Genomic DNA, 14,100 nt, shown 5'->3' on the forward strand with positions numbered 1-14,100 from the left:
CATGTGTGGAAGAAAGGACTGAATGGGGACATCTGTTCGACGCGGCTTACAGTTACAGGCGCGCGTAAAGAACAACCTCTGCATCATATGAACTGGGAGCGACCCGGGCCGAAGCGCGCAACAGGCAACAAAAGGTGGACAAGAGTTGGACACCTGTAATAAATTTGCCCCTGCACTGAGCATTTTACAAATAGTAATCAGTCAAGCTTTTACAACCACCACTATTTCTGTAAAAAAAATAACATAAAAGTAGTGCACTGCGGTCATTTAGGTTGAATAGCGCATATTATAAATTGGCTATATTTGTTGTGCTTTTCAATATTCCGCATTTTTATTTAGGCTTTGTATATTACCAGCTGCTTGATCAGTCGGTGTAACATTGCTGTGATGTAGTTGAGAGTTTTAGAGTCGACTCAGGAGCAGCCGTTTATTCTGCAGAGCTCACGCCGAGGGTCAGTCAGTGCGCGTCTCTGAGGAGCACGTATGTACGCTTTGATTTACCTCTGTCACATTTTAAAAAAACGTATGTCATGTGTGTAAGATTGTGTTTTCAGTTTGCATGTTTTGTGTGAAGAATGAAAATAGTTTTTTTGTATCTTATTGTATTCTAATAATTGCAGTTTGTGTGCGCGCTGCTGCAAATCGAGTCTACATTTGTTTTATAGGCCTACTATTGTAAGAATTTGCAACAACATTTTCAGGAGACACGTTTAAACTTGCCTATTTTAACTTAATGGTAAATTATGGACCCTATAAAGTAGAAGTTGCAAAAAAAAATTGCGCGTAAAATGTATTTATTTTTGTTTTACTTTTTTAAATAACAATTCTAACTGAATCTATTCGTGTTCTTGTGGGTAAAAAAAATTAAATACATCCCAAAAGCGGCTGTCTAATCGCAGAAACACAAGTATTAATCAGCCAGTCCATCTATCACGCTGTGTAATAAAGGAAGCGACATGGTTTAGGCAGATGATGTGATGTATAATCCCTGGTCGTTTTAATTAACTTTTCCCTGTCCTGTAATGACCAAGCTGGTCAACAGAGCTGGTCAATAAGCATGTTAATATCAAACAAATAAAAGTGTAGATGATTAAAAACCTCCTGCGTTATTAAATTTGAAATTCAAATGAAATGTATGCTTCCAGCGCGCCCTGCATGCTAATAGCGCCCAGATTGAGTCCCAGCCTTTAACACGCGCGGTCCTTAGTCTTCTCATTATGTAACAGCAGCTTGCTTTATAGATTTAGTAAAATGTCACCAGGCAAAGTGATGAACCTATTCAATTTAACCATCTTATCATTTGATTTTACCCGAGCTCAGTGCAATCCCCTGATACACTGATAATAAATAATGTCCATTACCCAAACCACCACTCTTTCCCCACCACTAAGCCTTGGCAATTCCACTTATTTTATTTTGTAATATCCAAAATAAAAAAGGCAAATGTCAACTACATCAACCTTTCACTCCTCCTCCTCTGCTATAAACTAATATCAGAAATTGACTTATCAACCCACGGAATGTGCTAGTTTTAATCAAAACTGTCAAAGATAATTGGGCGCAATTACAGTAATGTTAAAGTTTAAAATGGCACCAGACCCATTATCCAGAACCAAGAACAAAGCACTCTTTATATATCGCCTGAAATCGTGTGTATATTAAAGTGAAACTTCCAAAGAGTCATTTATTGTACAAAAGTAGCACTTCGGCTGAAAAACAAAATAAAACTATTGGGCCTGTTGCACAGAGCTCGTGTCTGGATAACAAAACAAGAAAGAGTAAGAACAATATTAGATGATATTTCACAGAATCTGTTCAATGGGCCGTTTGGTTGTGACGGGATGGAACTCAGTGTGTCAGTGGACACAAGGCAGTCAAAGTTTTCGTTATTTTACCGGCCACACGTGGCTGTGCCCTCTTTTTATTTATGGAATGATGTTCAGTAAAATTTCCGTAAGTGCCCCTAATTCCTCCTTCCTAATTCAGTGTCATTTAACTTTGCCTTCCTTCCGCTGTGTTTTATGATGGAGGGGGCGGTGTGGGGTGAAGGAGGGAGGAGAGCTGTCTGAGACGCTCTATTGATGACCTCACGGAGAATGTGGCAGTGCGGCACGACGCGCCTGCTGATTGGTCGCCCGTGTCACAGCGGCACTTCAAAGCCAGAGAGGAGCCTACAATTGTGGAAGAATGGGCGGACCGCATCATTGTATTGCACACCTCTAAAAAAAACAGTGCTCTGATTCATAAATATAAAAAGATCCTCTGAAGAGGGCAGTGTTTTTGTGTGATGGCAACTTCACTTCTAGGGGTGAGTCTAAAGGACTTTCTTGCTGGTTTAATTAGTTCGTGTCATTGTCCGGCAGAGGAGGATTAAACTCGCAGCGGTCAGTACAGACAGCAAAGCCAGTGCAGTACATGTATTTCCCGAAACGTCTCTTGAGATTTTTGCGGAGGAAACAGAAGTTAGATTTGTAGCTCAGAACGCGTTTCCCGGTGTCCTGTTTGGCATGCGCCTGTGAACGATCTGTTACTGTTTGGTGTGTTACCACTTGTCCAGGTAGGAGCTAATTTGTCATAGGGCATTTTTCTTATTGAATTGTCATAGTTGAAGATGGTAGAGTGTTTCTAGTCCATGATATCGACAGCCCCTTTCTGGAGCTGGAGTTCGTGCGTAAAGAACCTGTTCAACTTGTCAGGCTGACCAGTCACTCACTGTTTGTCTTGTGTTTTCAGGAGGAGCCGAGGTTAGGATCGACTCCTTTAGCCATGTTAGCCGCAACATGCAATAAAATTGGGAGCCCCAGCCCATCACCCTCTACTATTACGGATAATTCTTCCTCATTTGGGAAAGGATTCCATCCATGGAAAAGAGCAGCGTCCAGCAGTTGCAGCCTTGGGTCTGGCCTGCCCGGCTTTGGGGTGAGCCGTAATGGATCTGGGATCTCGGATTCATTCGGCCCAAACAACTCCAATGGATCCAGTGCCTTTTCTTTGACGCCCGGCACGACTTCTAGCTCCCACTTTGGGAACGATTACTCTGTATTCCAGGCATCTGTTTCCAGCGGCTCCCAGGAGTCCAGCCACCAGCCCGTGTTCATCTCCAAGGTGCACACCTCAGTGGACAGTCTGCAGGGCATCTACCCCAGAATGAGCGTGGCACATCCCTACGAGTCTTGGTTCAAGTCGTCTCATCCCGGGATCCCCACTGGAGATGTGGGCACCACGAGCGCGTCTACGTGGTGGGACGTTGGAGCAGGATGGATAGACGTTCAGAACCCGAACGGAGCCGCGCTCCAGACGTCTTTGCACTCCGGAGGACTGCAAACATCCCTGCACTCTCCTTTAGGCGGATATAACTCTGATTACTCCACTCTGGGTCACTCTGCGTTCAGCACGAGCCCCTCTCCGCACCTGTTGACCACCGGACAGCACCTGATGGACGGATTCAAGCCTGTCCTGTCCTCTTATCCTGACTCAAGTCCATCTCCATTGGCCGGGGCAGGAGGCACGATGTTGTCCGGGGCTCCGCCAGCCTCTTTAGCTGGCTCCCCGCGCTCCTCTGCGCGGCGTTACTCTGGCAGAGCCACGTGCGACTGTCCCAACTGTCAGGAAGCAGAGAGACTGGGGCCGGCGGGCGCGAGTTTACGGAGAAAGGGACTCCACAGCTGCCACATTCCCGGGTGCGGAAAAGTTTACGGGAAAACATCTCACCTAAAGGCACATTTGCGCTGGCACACAGGCGAAAGACCGTTTGTGTGTAACTGGCTCTTTTGTGGAAAGAGATTCACGCGCTCGGACGAGCTGCAGCGACATTTACGCACACACACAGGGGAGAAACGGTTCGCGTGTCCCGTGTGCAACAAGAGGTTTATGCGCAGCGACCATCTGAGTAAACACGTAAAGACTCACAGCGCAGGGGGCTCGGCCGGGTCTGGCTCCGGGGGCAGCGGGGGCAAGAGGGGCAGTGACACCGACAGTGAGCACAGTGCTCCCGGGAGCCCCCAATGCCAATCTCCCGACCTGTTGCACTCAAACGAGACGAGTCAGGGGGTGACTTTGAATGGCCTTTGAGTCTCAAAGCGTTGAATTCTCTGAGGTGCAAATACACTGGACACGCGGAAACTCGGTGAATGTTGTTACGTGAGGAGAAAAGGCCCGTGCGTCTTTGTTTTCAGTCAAACTGCGTCTCTCCTAACGGTTCAAGTTAAGTATTTTCACGGAGCTTCTGAATGCAGTAGTGGCGCACGCAACAAGAAGCGCACACAACTTCTTTTGGCTCCAACACATGTGCAATCTTATTGCAACATGAAGAATTGGGACAAGGAAGTGATGATCTGATGTCTTGTGTTCAAAACCAAACTTTGGCACTTTATTATCAAGCAGGAGAATTTGTTCTAAAGGGATGTTTCTAGTTGAATTTATTTTGAAAGTAAATTTCTCACGTTGTTATTCGCGTCACCTTGTGCCACCTTTATAAGTCTGGGCCAGTTGAAGAAATTGTCATCAAAATGTGTACATAAAGTAGGTTAGACCAATCTCGTCCCACTGTAAAGGTGTGTTTGTCCAAGAGACGCTTTTGTATAGGTATTTCTAGTTGTATATTGACTCTAGTAAATATTTGCAAATATAAAGAAATGTACTTGGATTTTTCTTTGACATGATATGAAATGTACTGTGGAATTTTTATTTAACCACGAGTTTTATTGTGTTTAGGGGTCTACCATAGGCGCACTTTTATCACTCAAAACATTTAGGCCTATATTGTTTACCCACTTGATTTAATTACACATGATGTAAAGTGCTTTTTAATTTCCAATTAATTATTTTCTGGGAAAGTGGCTTTTAATGAAGCCATCAATACAGTAAATAGTGGATCAGGGAGGGGGAAAAAGAGAAGAAATCAGAAACAATATTGTATTATGCGCAGTAAGCGCGCACTGTGCGTTAAAAGACCCTTATAATTTGTACTTGAACCTAAAGGTTGTTGGTTTTAGTCGTTACAAATAATTACAAGTCATTGCTTTATGTTATTTTATTTTTTTTCCCATACCTTTTTGCGCCAAGCTAAGTCAGCACAGGTCAGTGAGATAAGAAGTTCACAAATGGTGTTTTATAAAGTCATAAATGCTGTTTTATATTGTTTTGCTTGTTTTTCAAGTCACAACTATTGTTGTAAATATACCCCTAATGTCAAGACTTCCCTCCTATGATGTGTTGAGATTTGTATTATTTAAAATATTTTCCAAACGAAATGTTAATTTTAAATAATAGAATTAAATAATATTGGTCTATGTTGGTGTTTTGAAATTGTTGTAAGTTTACCAAACTAACTACAAGACCTGCAACGTGGGACGTGTTAATGAAACACATAGGCCTGTACTACAACTATATTACAATATTTTAAATAAAGTCCCTATTACAAATAATACATTGATTAAGATTAATAAGCTTAAACAATTGATGCGTCTTAGAATATTAAGATGATGCGCTCCTTGCTCAAAGCGCAAAAAACAATTTGGGCAATAAACATTTGGCGCAAAAAAAAAAAAACATTTCTATAACTAGGCAACATCTACCATCTTCTTTTGAAGAATTCAAAAGAATCAAAATAAGAAAACAAGAGGACAAAGTTAACTCATCTTGACTTCCCTCAGTGGAATATGTGGATATAAAGTCATGTCGTCTATTTCCCTATATCTATATCTATATCCGAATCATTTGTATTTATTTATTTGTTTAAAATAGATTACATGTTTTATAATAAAACAAATGCATTCAGTCAGTATATCGCAGTATAGGCCAAATCCGCTGCCTTTATTTCTCTGCCAAAAGAGGACTGAAGTACAGCAGCCGTATAGCGCCATCTAGTGCTTCAACTTCGCCTCAAATCTATCAGCGTTAAAACTCTCAGTGTTGAATCCATGTCCACATTATCAGGAGGAAGGTCCACTACCTGCTTGTCTTTATGGAGATGTTATTGCTTTGCTCAGGATGTGGCATTACCTCCATGGGTACAAGCAGGTGCCAACAGTCGACCGTAAGTTACAAGTCAACAAACCAAATCTAAAATGACATAAAGTATATTCTCATCACACAAACTGTAAAGTACTGTGACCAGAAATATGCTTTACTTTGAATGAAGAACAAATAGATAAGATGAAAATATTTCTAGGCTATATTTTCAGACAAGAGTGTTTTCAAAGAAGGGAAATAGATAAGCTTGTATCAGTCTGTAGATCATTCATTTAAAACATTGATGTGAACTCGCAGAGTGGACTTTCTTTTTTTAAACATAGACTAAACATTTCACTAAAACAAAAAGCTCAAGTGTACTATAGACTTTACCTTCAGAATCACAGAGAACGTTTAGCTCTCCTGATGGGACCTCTGAGGTTATAGTGTCAGGCGTTGATCCTCCTCTGGACAGACAAAGCCTTTCTGACTCTGCCACCCAGAAAACACAAAAATGACCAAGAGGAACTGCCCTCCCGCTTTAGGAAAAGGTAAGTGACTGAAGACATTTGTATGAGAGTCACATCTGACGCAGCATGAAAACAGACTCAACAGGACTCCAACAGGAACACATCCTGTGGTCAAAACACTTTAACCAGGACAAGGCAAAGTTAAGATGCAAGAAAAAGAGACTATGGATAATCATTTGGTTTTCTCAAAACTGAAATACAAGAGGAGCCAGCGGAGGTGGCTCGGGCATGTCCCACCGGGAAGAGGCCCCATGGAAGACCCAGGACACGCTGGAGGGACAATGTCTCTCGGCTGGCCTGGGAACACCTCGGGATCCCCCACAGGATTTAGAGGAAGTGTCTGGGGAGAGGAAAGTCTGGGAGTCCCTGTTAGACTGCTGCCCCCGCACCCGGCCCCAGATAAGCGGAAGAAGAGAGATGTAAAAAGAAGAGAAATATATAAACGTATTTTTTTGGGAAGCCATTTCAAATAACACCAAACGAATATAAGCAAGTGACTTGAAGTAAAGTCTGATGACCAGACGGGTTAGACTAAAAGAGAAATGCTGCCCCCATGTGGCAAACGTGTGGATAGAAACTGTTCCATATTATGCATTTAGAAACGTATCGAGTTGTGATTAAAAATCCAATTTTTGCTATTATCAAGAGACCACCTTTATTTAATCAAACGTTCATGATGCGCACGATGGAAAAGCAGTCAAATCAATAGGACTATGTGCAGTTTCCAACATGAATGTGCTGCTGATGTGTGGCGTGCTAAAGCTCCACGTGAAGGTTAAAACCGTGCAAACATTAACCTTCACGTTCAGATACCTCGTGTTTGTAGTCGCTCTTATCAGCTCCACAACCGAAACCACGGGTAGGACCTGCGCGGAGTGAGTTTCAGGTGTTGCAAGTGTGTACAGTTCAAACAGCGCGTTGCATTGTGGGGAATGTAGTTCGTCAGCCCCAGAGGCCACTCCTCTACTTTGGTTATGTGTTTTATTAGAGACTTCCAGTCCCAAAATGCCCTGTGCCCGAGAGGAACCACGGAGCTCTGCAACGTGAAGAGGCGAAAACACTGTGGTTACGCCCCAGAAATGAGCGTAAATGAGTGAAGAAGACTGTCTCTGACAACGCGACCAAACTAAATATCCAACAACTCACGCGGTCGGTGAGAATATAACTTTTCTTTATCGTTTTGACTGGTGTGAAACTATTGTAGCAAACTCTGCGCGCAATGGCTAGATGCGTATTTGATGTGTAACTACAGATGCACCTGCTCATGATCGTCCCTGTCATTATTATCCTTTTATTGTTGTTTTTGTTTATTTTCCACTGTATCTATGTATGAATATATGTGTTATTAAAAAAACAATGATTAACTTTGACAATATGTGATACTCGATTATAATAAATGCACTTGACCTACTTTATGGCTACTGACAAATGTATTATTATTATTATTATTATTATTATTATAGGCTACTTTGGTTATAGTTTTGTTTTATTATGGAAATATATTTTGTTTCTAGGCCTAGTAATTTGACTATACAACCAAACTACACTGATTATAGCCAGGGGCACAAAGGAAACTAACTACTGTTTCAGAGGCTTGACAAGACCAACCTGTTCCTGTGCACTGACTGCTGTAAGAAAGCACATTATTAATGACTGACTCACTGACAAGCTGTGAATGGGTAGTGTCCTGTCTACAAACAAGTGACACGGTAAACACCTTATGCTTTTTTCATGCTTTCAAACTGACAGTGGCTGTTCAGACTGCTCAAGGATCACTGTGTCGAAAAACGCAACAATCACACCACCTACACTTCTATTATTACGTCAATATCTGAAATGGTGTTACGGCAATTCAAACATCAAAGTTTTTATTTGACAGATGAAATATGGCGGACAGAAGAATACAGTCGATACGTCGTGTTGGGAGTCTCATGCGGAGCAGATCTGAGGGAACTTTGATTGATCTGGATGATGATATTTTTACCAACAGCACAAATGGTAAGATATCAAAAGAAGAAAGCTATGAATCATTTGTTAGTCCTGTATATTTAAAACGTCACTGTCATGTTTTTCAGGTGCGACCGACACTAATTTTGCGTGGCCCCCTCTACGCGCAGGTATCCCAAAGTCCCTTGAGACGAAAAACCCCTTCTGGAACAAACTATCGGGGTCTAATCCTTTCCTAGACGACATTGTATTTAGCAGCCCAGACAAAGACATTCCCAATCCAATCAACGCAAAACAAGACTCGGACCAACACGCCAACAACGACGATGCAGCAAGCACATCATCGGATGAGGGAAACATCGAAAACCATTTGGAGAACAAAGTCAGCGGCAGGTCAGGGCGATGCCGAAGTGCATCTGACATTTTGGACGACCTGGAGAGGAAAGGGCCAAAGCGTGTCAACAGCGTCACCAAACCCCCCGGGACGGTCCTGAACCCAGATTTTGAGTGGCTAAAAGACGACAGAGAAGCTTACAAGATGGCATGGTTGAGCCACCGGCAGCTCACCCGCTCCTGCCTGGATCTGAACCTGATGAGCCAAAGTCCCGGCTGGGCCCAAACACAGGCCACAGACTTCCAGGTCATCAGTAAGATTGGACACACAGGAGGCTCTGTTCAGCTGCCCGACTCGGATATAAGCATCCATTTCCCCAAAGACCATGTGGCGGCCGGGGAAGTCCAGGAAGTGACCCTGAAAGCAACATTAGACCCCCCTCCCGGGCTGAATAACAACTACATGACGACCATGAGCCCCCTGGTGGAAGTGATCCTGAGTAACATCAACACAAAGAAGTGTATCGCTCTGGACGTGAAGCTGTCCGGAGCGGTGCGCGCTGACAACACAAGCCAGCTGATAACTGTCACCGCGCTGTTGTCTAACAAGAGAGAAGGCCCCTACGTCAAAATGGACGACTGTTACATTGACAAAAACATGATGCAAATGAAGCTGCAGGAGTTGAAGACACATTTCTATGTTATTGCCGTGGCAGAGGCCTGTGCTATCGAGCCCCCCGCCTCTTCAGTGTGGGATTACCTTGACCGCTCAGTCACAGTGGCGCTTTACGGTCCTCGCTACATACATCCATCTTTCAAGGTTGTAATAGTAGTGTGCTGTCATGATGATGTCCCGCCAAAGCTGCCATTCTCAGATGTCTGTCGAGGCAACAAGAATCTGCCTCCTCTAGTGCTGCAGCTTTGGGGGAAGCATCAGTTGAAACCAGACAAACTGAATGACATGAAAATTGCAATTAGCGTAACAGAAGCAATGTTTAAAATCCAATCTGACGATAAGCAAAAGGAAATTAGAAAAAGTCAGCTTAAAATAGGCACAGTCTTGCATCTCCCTGTTGCCTTATCTTGTGCCCGGACAGCAGAAATAGTACCTTTTACCCTCGCATTGCACGTGACAGAATCTAATGCGGAAACCGTCGCACAATTTCAAGTGACATCCCCGACCGCGGCACCGCTGCGAGCTGAAAAGCGAAGCAGGCAATTCGAAAAACGACTGGAAATGATGCCCACAAGTCCAACAATCCCAGAGGAGAGCGTGCCGGATTTACCGAGTTTCCAAGACAACCCGGTGAACCTGCAGTGGTACGGAGTCGCTCTGAAGTCCGTTCTCCGGCAGCCGCGGGTGGACTACCTGCTGGAGTACTTTAAAGGGGACACAATGGCTCTCTTATCGAAGGACACTGTCAAATCGGTGGGAAATTTCAAAGTCAAAGAGTGGTACATTGGGTTCCTCCGAGGCCGGATCGGTTTGGTTCACTGCAAAAACGTCAAGCTCATAACCAAAGACCAAGTGATGGACTTCACTGGAATTCAGATGACCACAGAGGTGCTATTGGACAACATGACGCTGCCCTTTAGAAAGCTCACGTACATGTACTCCGCCATTCAGACGCTGGTGACGGAGCACATAAGCAGTTGGAGAAACTTTGCCAGTTCGTTGGGCTACCACAACCTGACCCTGGACACCATCACGCGCAGGTACACGGAAGCGGAGGCGGACAAAGTGGCCAGTGTGCTGGAGAAACTGAAGGAGGACTGCCACACGGACAAGAGCAGGAGGAAGTTTCTGCACGAACTGATGGTGGTGAGTAGAAGGAAATCAAGACTCAGATACTAGTTTATTCCCAGATTTAGTTAGAAATATATATACACACACGGACTTAGAAGTAGGCAGGCCGTGCTATATAATCATCACAAACGTCAAGATTGAATGATTATTACTGAGAGACTTTGACCAAACATCAAAGAAATCTTTCATTTTCCTTCATTCCCATTGTCTAACTACAGTACACATTACTATTCCTTTTTTGTTTGTGATCAGCTTTTTTAAATCAAACTTTCTGAATGGCAAAATTAATTAAATGTGACCAAAACAGCCAGGCAAAAGCGTATTAAAAAGAGAATTAAAAAGACTTCTGAAATAGCCACGATTATATATTTTCTTACACTTTCTTACGATTATACTGTAACCTGAATAATCACAATTATCTTGACATAACTTGTGCAACCGATATAACCACTGTCACTTTTTAATCCCAACAATAGTGTAAATATGTGAACAGTACAGCTTCTACACTCTTAAGATAAGATAAGATATTCCTTTATTGTCCCACATGGGGAAATTTCATTGGTGCAACGCAGGTAGATACAGAGGTAGATACAGAAGAACAGATCACTTATAGGAAGTCTGAAAAACACTTTCAGTAGAAGATCTCCTATAAATAAATAAAAACTCCCATAGACAAATAAATAAATAAATACCATTGCATGTGATCACGACAGTAATTGCATGCGTTTGAGTTCTATAAAGTTCTATCGGAGTGACTTGTATTGGTGGTCTTTGTCTTCTCAGGGCCTGCTGAAAATGGATGCTGTGAATCTTGCGGCTCAGCTCATGCAGAACACTGTGATCCTCTCGACGGCTGTGGAGCTCGGGTCTCGGTGGAGAGAGCTGGCGGAGAAGATGGGGAAACTCACCAGTGCTCAGATAGTTGCGTATGAAGCCCCCCACAGAGGCAAGAACGGTGAAGTGTCCCCTCAGGTCTGTGTAATAATGTTCTATGTATTAAAAGGACCAAAACAAATGTGGATGTCTGATATATTGTTACAGAAAATATCCAGATTTATGAAAATATTGAGACTACTTTCTGCCAATAACACAAAAAGCAAGGTTTTTAAGAACCATATCGTAAAGTAAAAATGATTTTCACAATAAAACAATAAAAAGCACAATAAAACACACAAGTGAGTCCATAATGTGTCGATGAAGTTACTTATTTGATGCTCTACAGCTCAAAATCTTCCCTACAAGTACAAATAATCAATGAACTGCATGTTTTTGTATTTCCATTTATCTGAAACACTAGATTTACATACTACATCGTTCTTTTCAGGTTTTAGATGAAGGCAATTACTTCATCACTAACAACTACTACTACTACTGCTACTACTACTACTACTACTACTACTACTACTACTACTACTACTACTACTACTACTACTACTACTACAACTACTACTACTACTACTACTACTACTACTACTACTACTACTACTACTACTACTACTACTACTACTACTACTACTACTACTACTACTACTACTACTACTACTACTACTACTACTGCTACTACTACTGCTACTGCTTCACCAAAAACATTTGTAAGGTTATTTGTTATTTGAGCATAATACACAATACACAAAGTAATACAAAGTGCTTAACATATGCATTAAAATCACAACACAAAGAGATGAAAACAACAAAAAATCATGTTTACCTGACTTACTAACTTTCAGTAAACTGTATTAACTGTGGGGGTGTTCAATATATCGAAAAATGGGTAGTCCATTCACATTTGTATGATACTTAAACCTCAACTAATACATTTAATGAATTAATATCACTGAATATAAATATCGGGGTATTCCAATACAGCATCAACATGAATCTTTGTCAATATCATCCACTCATATTTACAGTATAGTTGTTTTTACAATGTGCATGTAGCTGTTTTATTCAAACTTCTCTGTTTTAGGCCACGTGGAAACCTGCCTATGACTTCCTCTATTCCTGGAGCCAGAGGTACAAAAATAGTTTCAGAGACATGATTCAGGATCTGCACTTGTTCCTGGACAAAATGAAGAACCCCACAACACGACAGTGGAGACAGCTGACAGGAGCACTCATCACTGTAAACTGTCTCCAGCTCTTCCGAAACTCTGTATTCCCCAAAACCTAGAACACAAACGCAGCAGTGTCAGAACCACTAGACCTGGAGGTATTTGACTGTAATCTCAACAGACTCAACTATGTGTGTTGTGTTTGTACAGGCACTATTCTGTTACTTTTTATCAAATGTATTTTATTATAATGTGAAAATGTGTCAAAGTGATTTAAAAGTGTCTTTAAACATATTTTTTAATAAGAATAGCACTATCACTGTGAAATGACCTGTTACTCAAACAAGCAAACACTAGAGGTAGACATTGTGCACTGTCTCATTTGTGATTATTATAATGTTTGTATCATGTAAGCGTGAGCACTTGTGCTAAATTGTGCCAGGAATTGAAGAGTTACACGGAGAATAAAATCTGTCATGGTGGAGGTAAACTCCTAAACATAAACTTAAGTGCTTTTTGCAGTAATATCTGAAGCAATTATAAAATGTATACCATCACCAAATCTCCAGATATATGCGAGTGTTTGAATTGAACTGATAAACTTGTTACAGATGAACGTTGAAAGTGGGAGGTTGTTCACCCCAGTGACTTGAGCTACACAAATAATTGTAAAGTAAAAGTACAAAGACAAATACTAAGCCACTCCATAACCACAGCCACACCATAACTGGTTCAACTCAAGCTTAACATAACAAGATGAAGGAAGGGTTATATATTTTGTGGTTAAAGAATTATTCAAAACACCAGAGCGAAAGAATGTAGGACACAGCAATGTGCTTGTGAGAAAAGAAGAACAAAGGTCTTCTGTTTAGTCAGACCCAAAATATGTTTGTATCAAACACAATTCAGTTTAGACTGACCACAGACTAAAATAGAAATACTTAAGACACTTGTGAGTCAATTCAAATATAACCATAGGTTTCGACCTCCTGTTTATACTGTATTTGACATTTCAGGACAACGTAATGCCCAAGGGAAAGATGTTTGCACCAGATTCAAACGATTAAAGCAGCCAATTAAAAATATAGGCAATAGAATAATATTTGGCTTTAAATTTCTAATTGCTTTCAGAACTGTGCAAATTTTTGTCTGTCATTGTTGCTCAGTTTTATGTTGAGGGAACAATGCACTGTCTTGATAGAGCCAGTTTAATACCGGTTTCTGGCCACAAGGTGTCAGTAAAAAATAATTGTACAGCCCTAAAGAGCTTTATTCTGCTCATCATTAAAACATATGGCCAATAACTCCAAGTTGTTTAGATGTAGACACTGAATAATGTATTGTTAGAAGCTCAATACCAACATATCTGGTATTTGGGGGAAGTACAGTACTACGTGACTGTCTTCATAAGGTTGCCTTTGTCTCAGTGTTTTCCCCCAGTATTTTGTTCTGGGAAGCGCACAGCTCAAGTTGCATTTGA

The 14,100-nt window shown here is 41.8% G+C and overlaps 2 protein-coding genes across 4 annotated transcripts; both read left to right on the plus strand.

Moving 5' to 3' along the window:
* The first annotated feature begins 2,187 nt into the window (after positions 1-2,187).
* On the plus strand, positions 2,188-5,291 carry sp8b (sp8 transcription factor b). Of its 3 annotated transcripts, none has more exons than XM_072461135.1 (2): positions 2,188-2,308; positions 2,734-5,291. In XM_072461135.1, exons 1-2 carry the CDS (start codon positions 2,288-2,290, stop codon positions 4,069-4,071), a joined length of 1,359 nt encoding a protein of 452 aa, XP_072317236.1. In that variant the 5' UTR covers positions 2,188-2,287; the 3' UTR covers positions 4,072-5,291. The 3 variants fall into 3 exon arrangements, with proteins under 3 accessions (XP_072317236.1, XP_072317238.1, XP_072317237.1); XM_072461137.1 differs by having other exon boundaries at positions 2,278-2,384; XM_072461136.1 differs by lacking the exon at positions 2,188-2,308 and adding an exon at positions 2,316-2,557.
* Positions 5,292-7,419: 2,128 nt separating this feature from the next.
* macc1 (MET transcriptional regulator MACC1) lies at positions 7,420-13,124 on the plus strand. Its single transcript, XM_072460426.1, has 5 exons — positions 7,420-7,635; positions 8,362-8,480; positions 8,558-10,584; positions 11,353-11,541; positions 12,536-13,124. The coding sequence occupies exons 2-5, from the start codon at positions 8,369-8,371 to the stop codon at positions 12,737-12,739; spliced, it is 2,532 nt and encodes an 843-aa protein (XP_072316527.1). The 5' UTR covers positions 7,420-7,635; positions 8,362-8,368; the 3' UTR covers positions 12,740-13,124.
* The last annotated feature ends 976 nt before the right edge of the window (positions 13,125-14,100 follow it).

The sequence above is a fragment of the Eucyclogobius newberryi genome, unplaced genomic scaffold (assembly GCF_026437365.1).
Source record: "Eucyclogobius newberryi isolate DKJ021-1_F unplaced genomic scaffold, fEucNew1.0.hap1 SCAF_3, whole genome shotgun sequence".
NCBI classification, from domain to species: domain Eukaryota; kingdom Metazoa; phylum Chordata; class Actinopteri; order Gobiiformes; family Gobiidae; genus Eucyclogobius; species Eucyclogobius newberryi.

What these genes read in the sequence shown, in the direction of transcription:
- sp8b (XM_072461135.1), top strand. Translation starts at nt 2,288, where the DNA reads ATGGCAACTTCACTTCTAGGG. An exon ending in TGGCAACTTCACTTCTAGGG is followed by an intron (nt 2,309 to 2,733) that starts GTGAGTCTAAAG and finishes TTGTGTTTTCAG; the next exon opens with GAGGAGCCGAGGTTAGGATC.
- macc1 (XM_072460426.1), top strand. Translation starts at nt 8,369, where the DNA reads ATGGCGGACAGAAGAATACAGTCGATACGTCGTGTTGGGAGTCTCATG. An exon ending in TTTTACCAACAGCACAAATG is followed by an intron (nt 8,481 to 8,557) that starts GTAAGATATCAA and finishes CATGTTTTTCAG; the next exon opens with GTGCGACCGACACTAATTTT. An exon ending in TTCTGCACGAACTGATGGTG is followed by an intron (nt 10,585 to 11,352) that starts GTGAGTAGAAGG and finishes TTGTCTTCTCAG; the next exon opens with GGCCTGCTGAAAATGGATGC.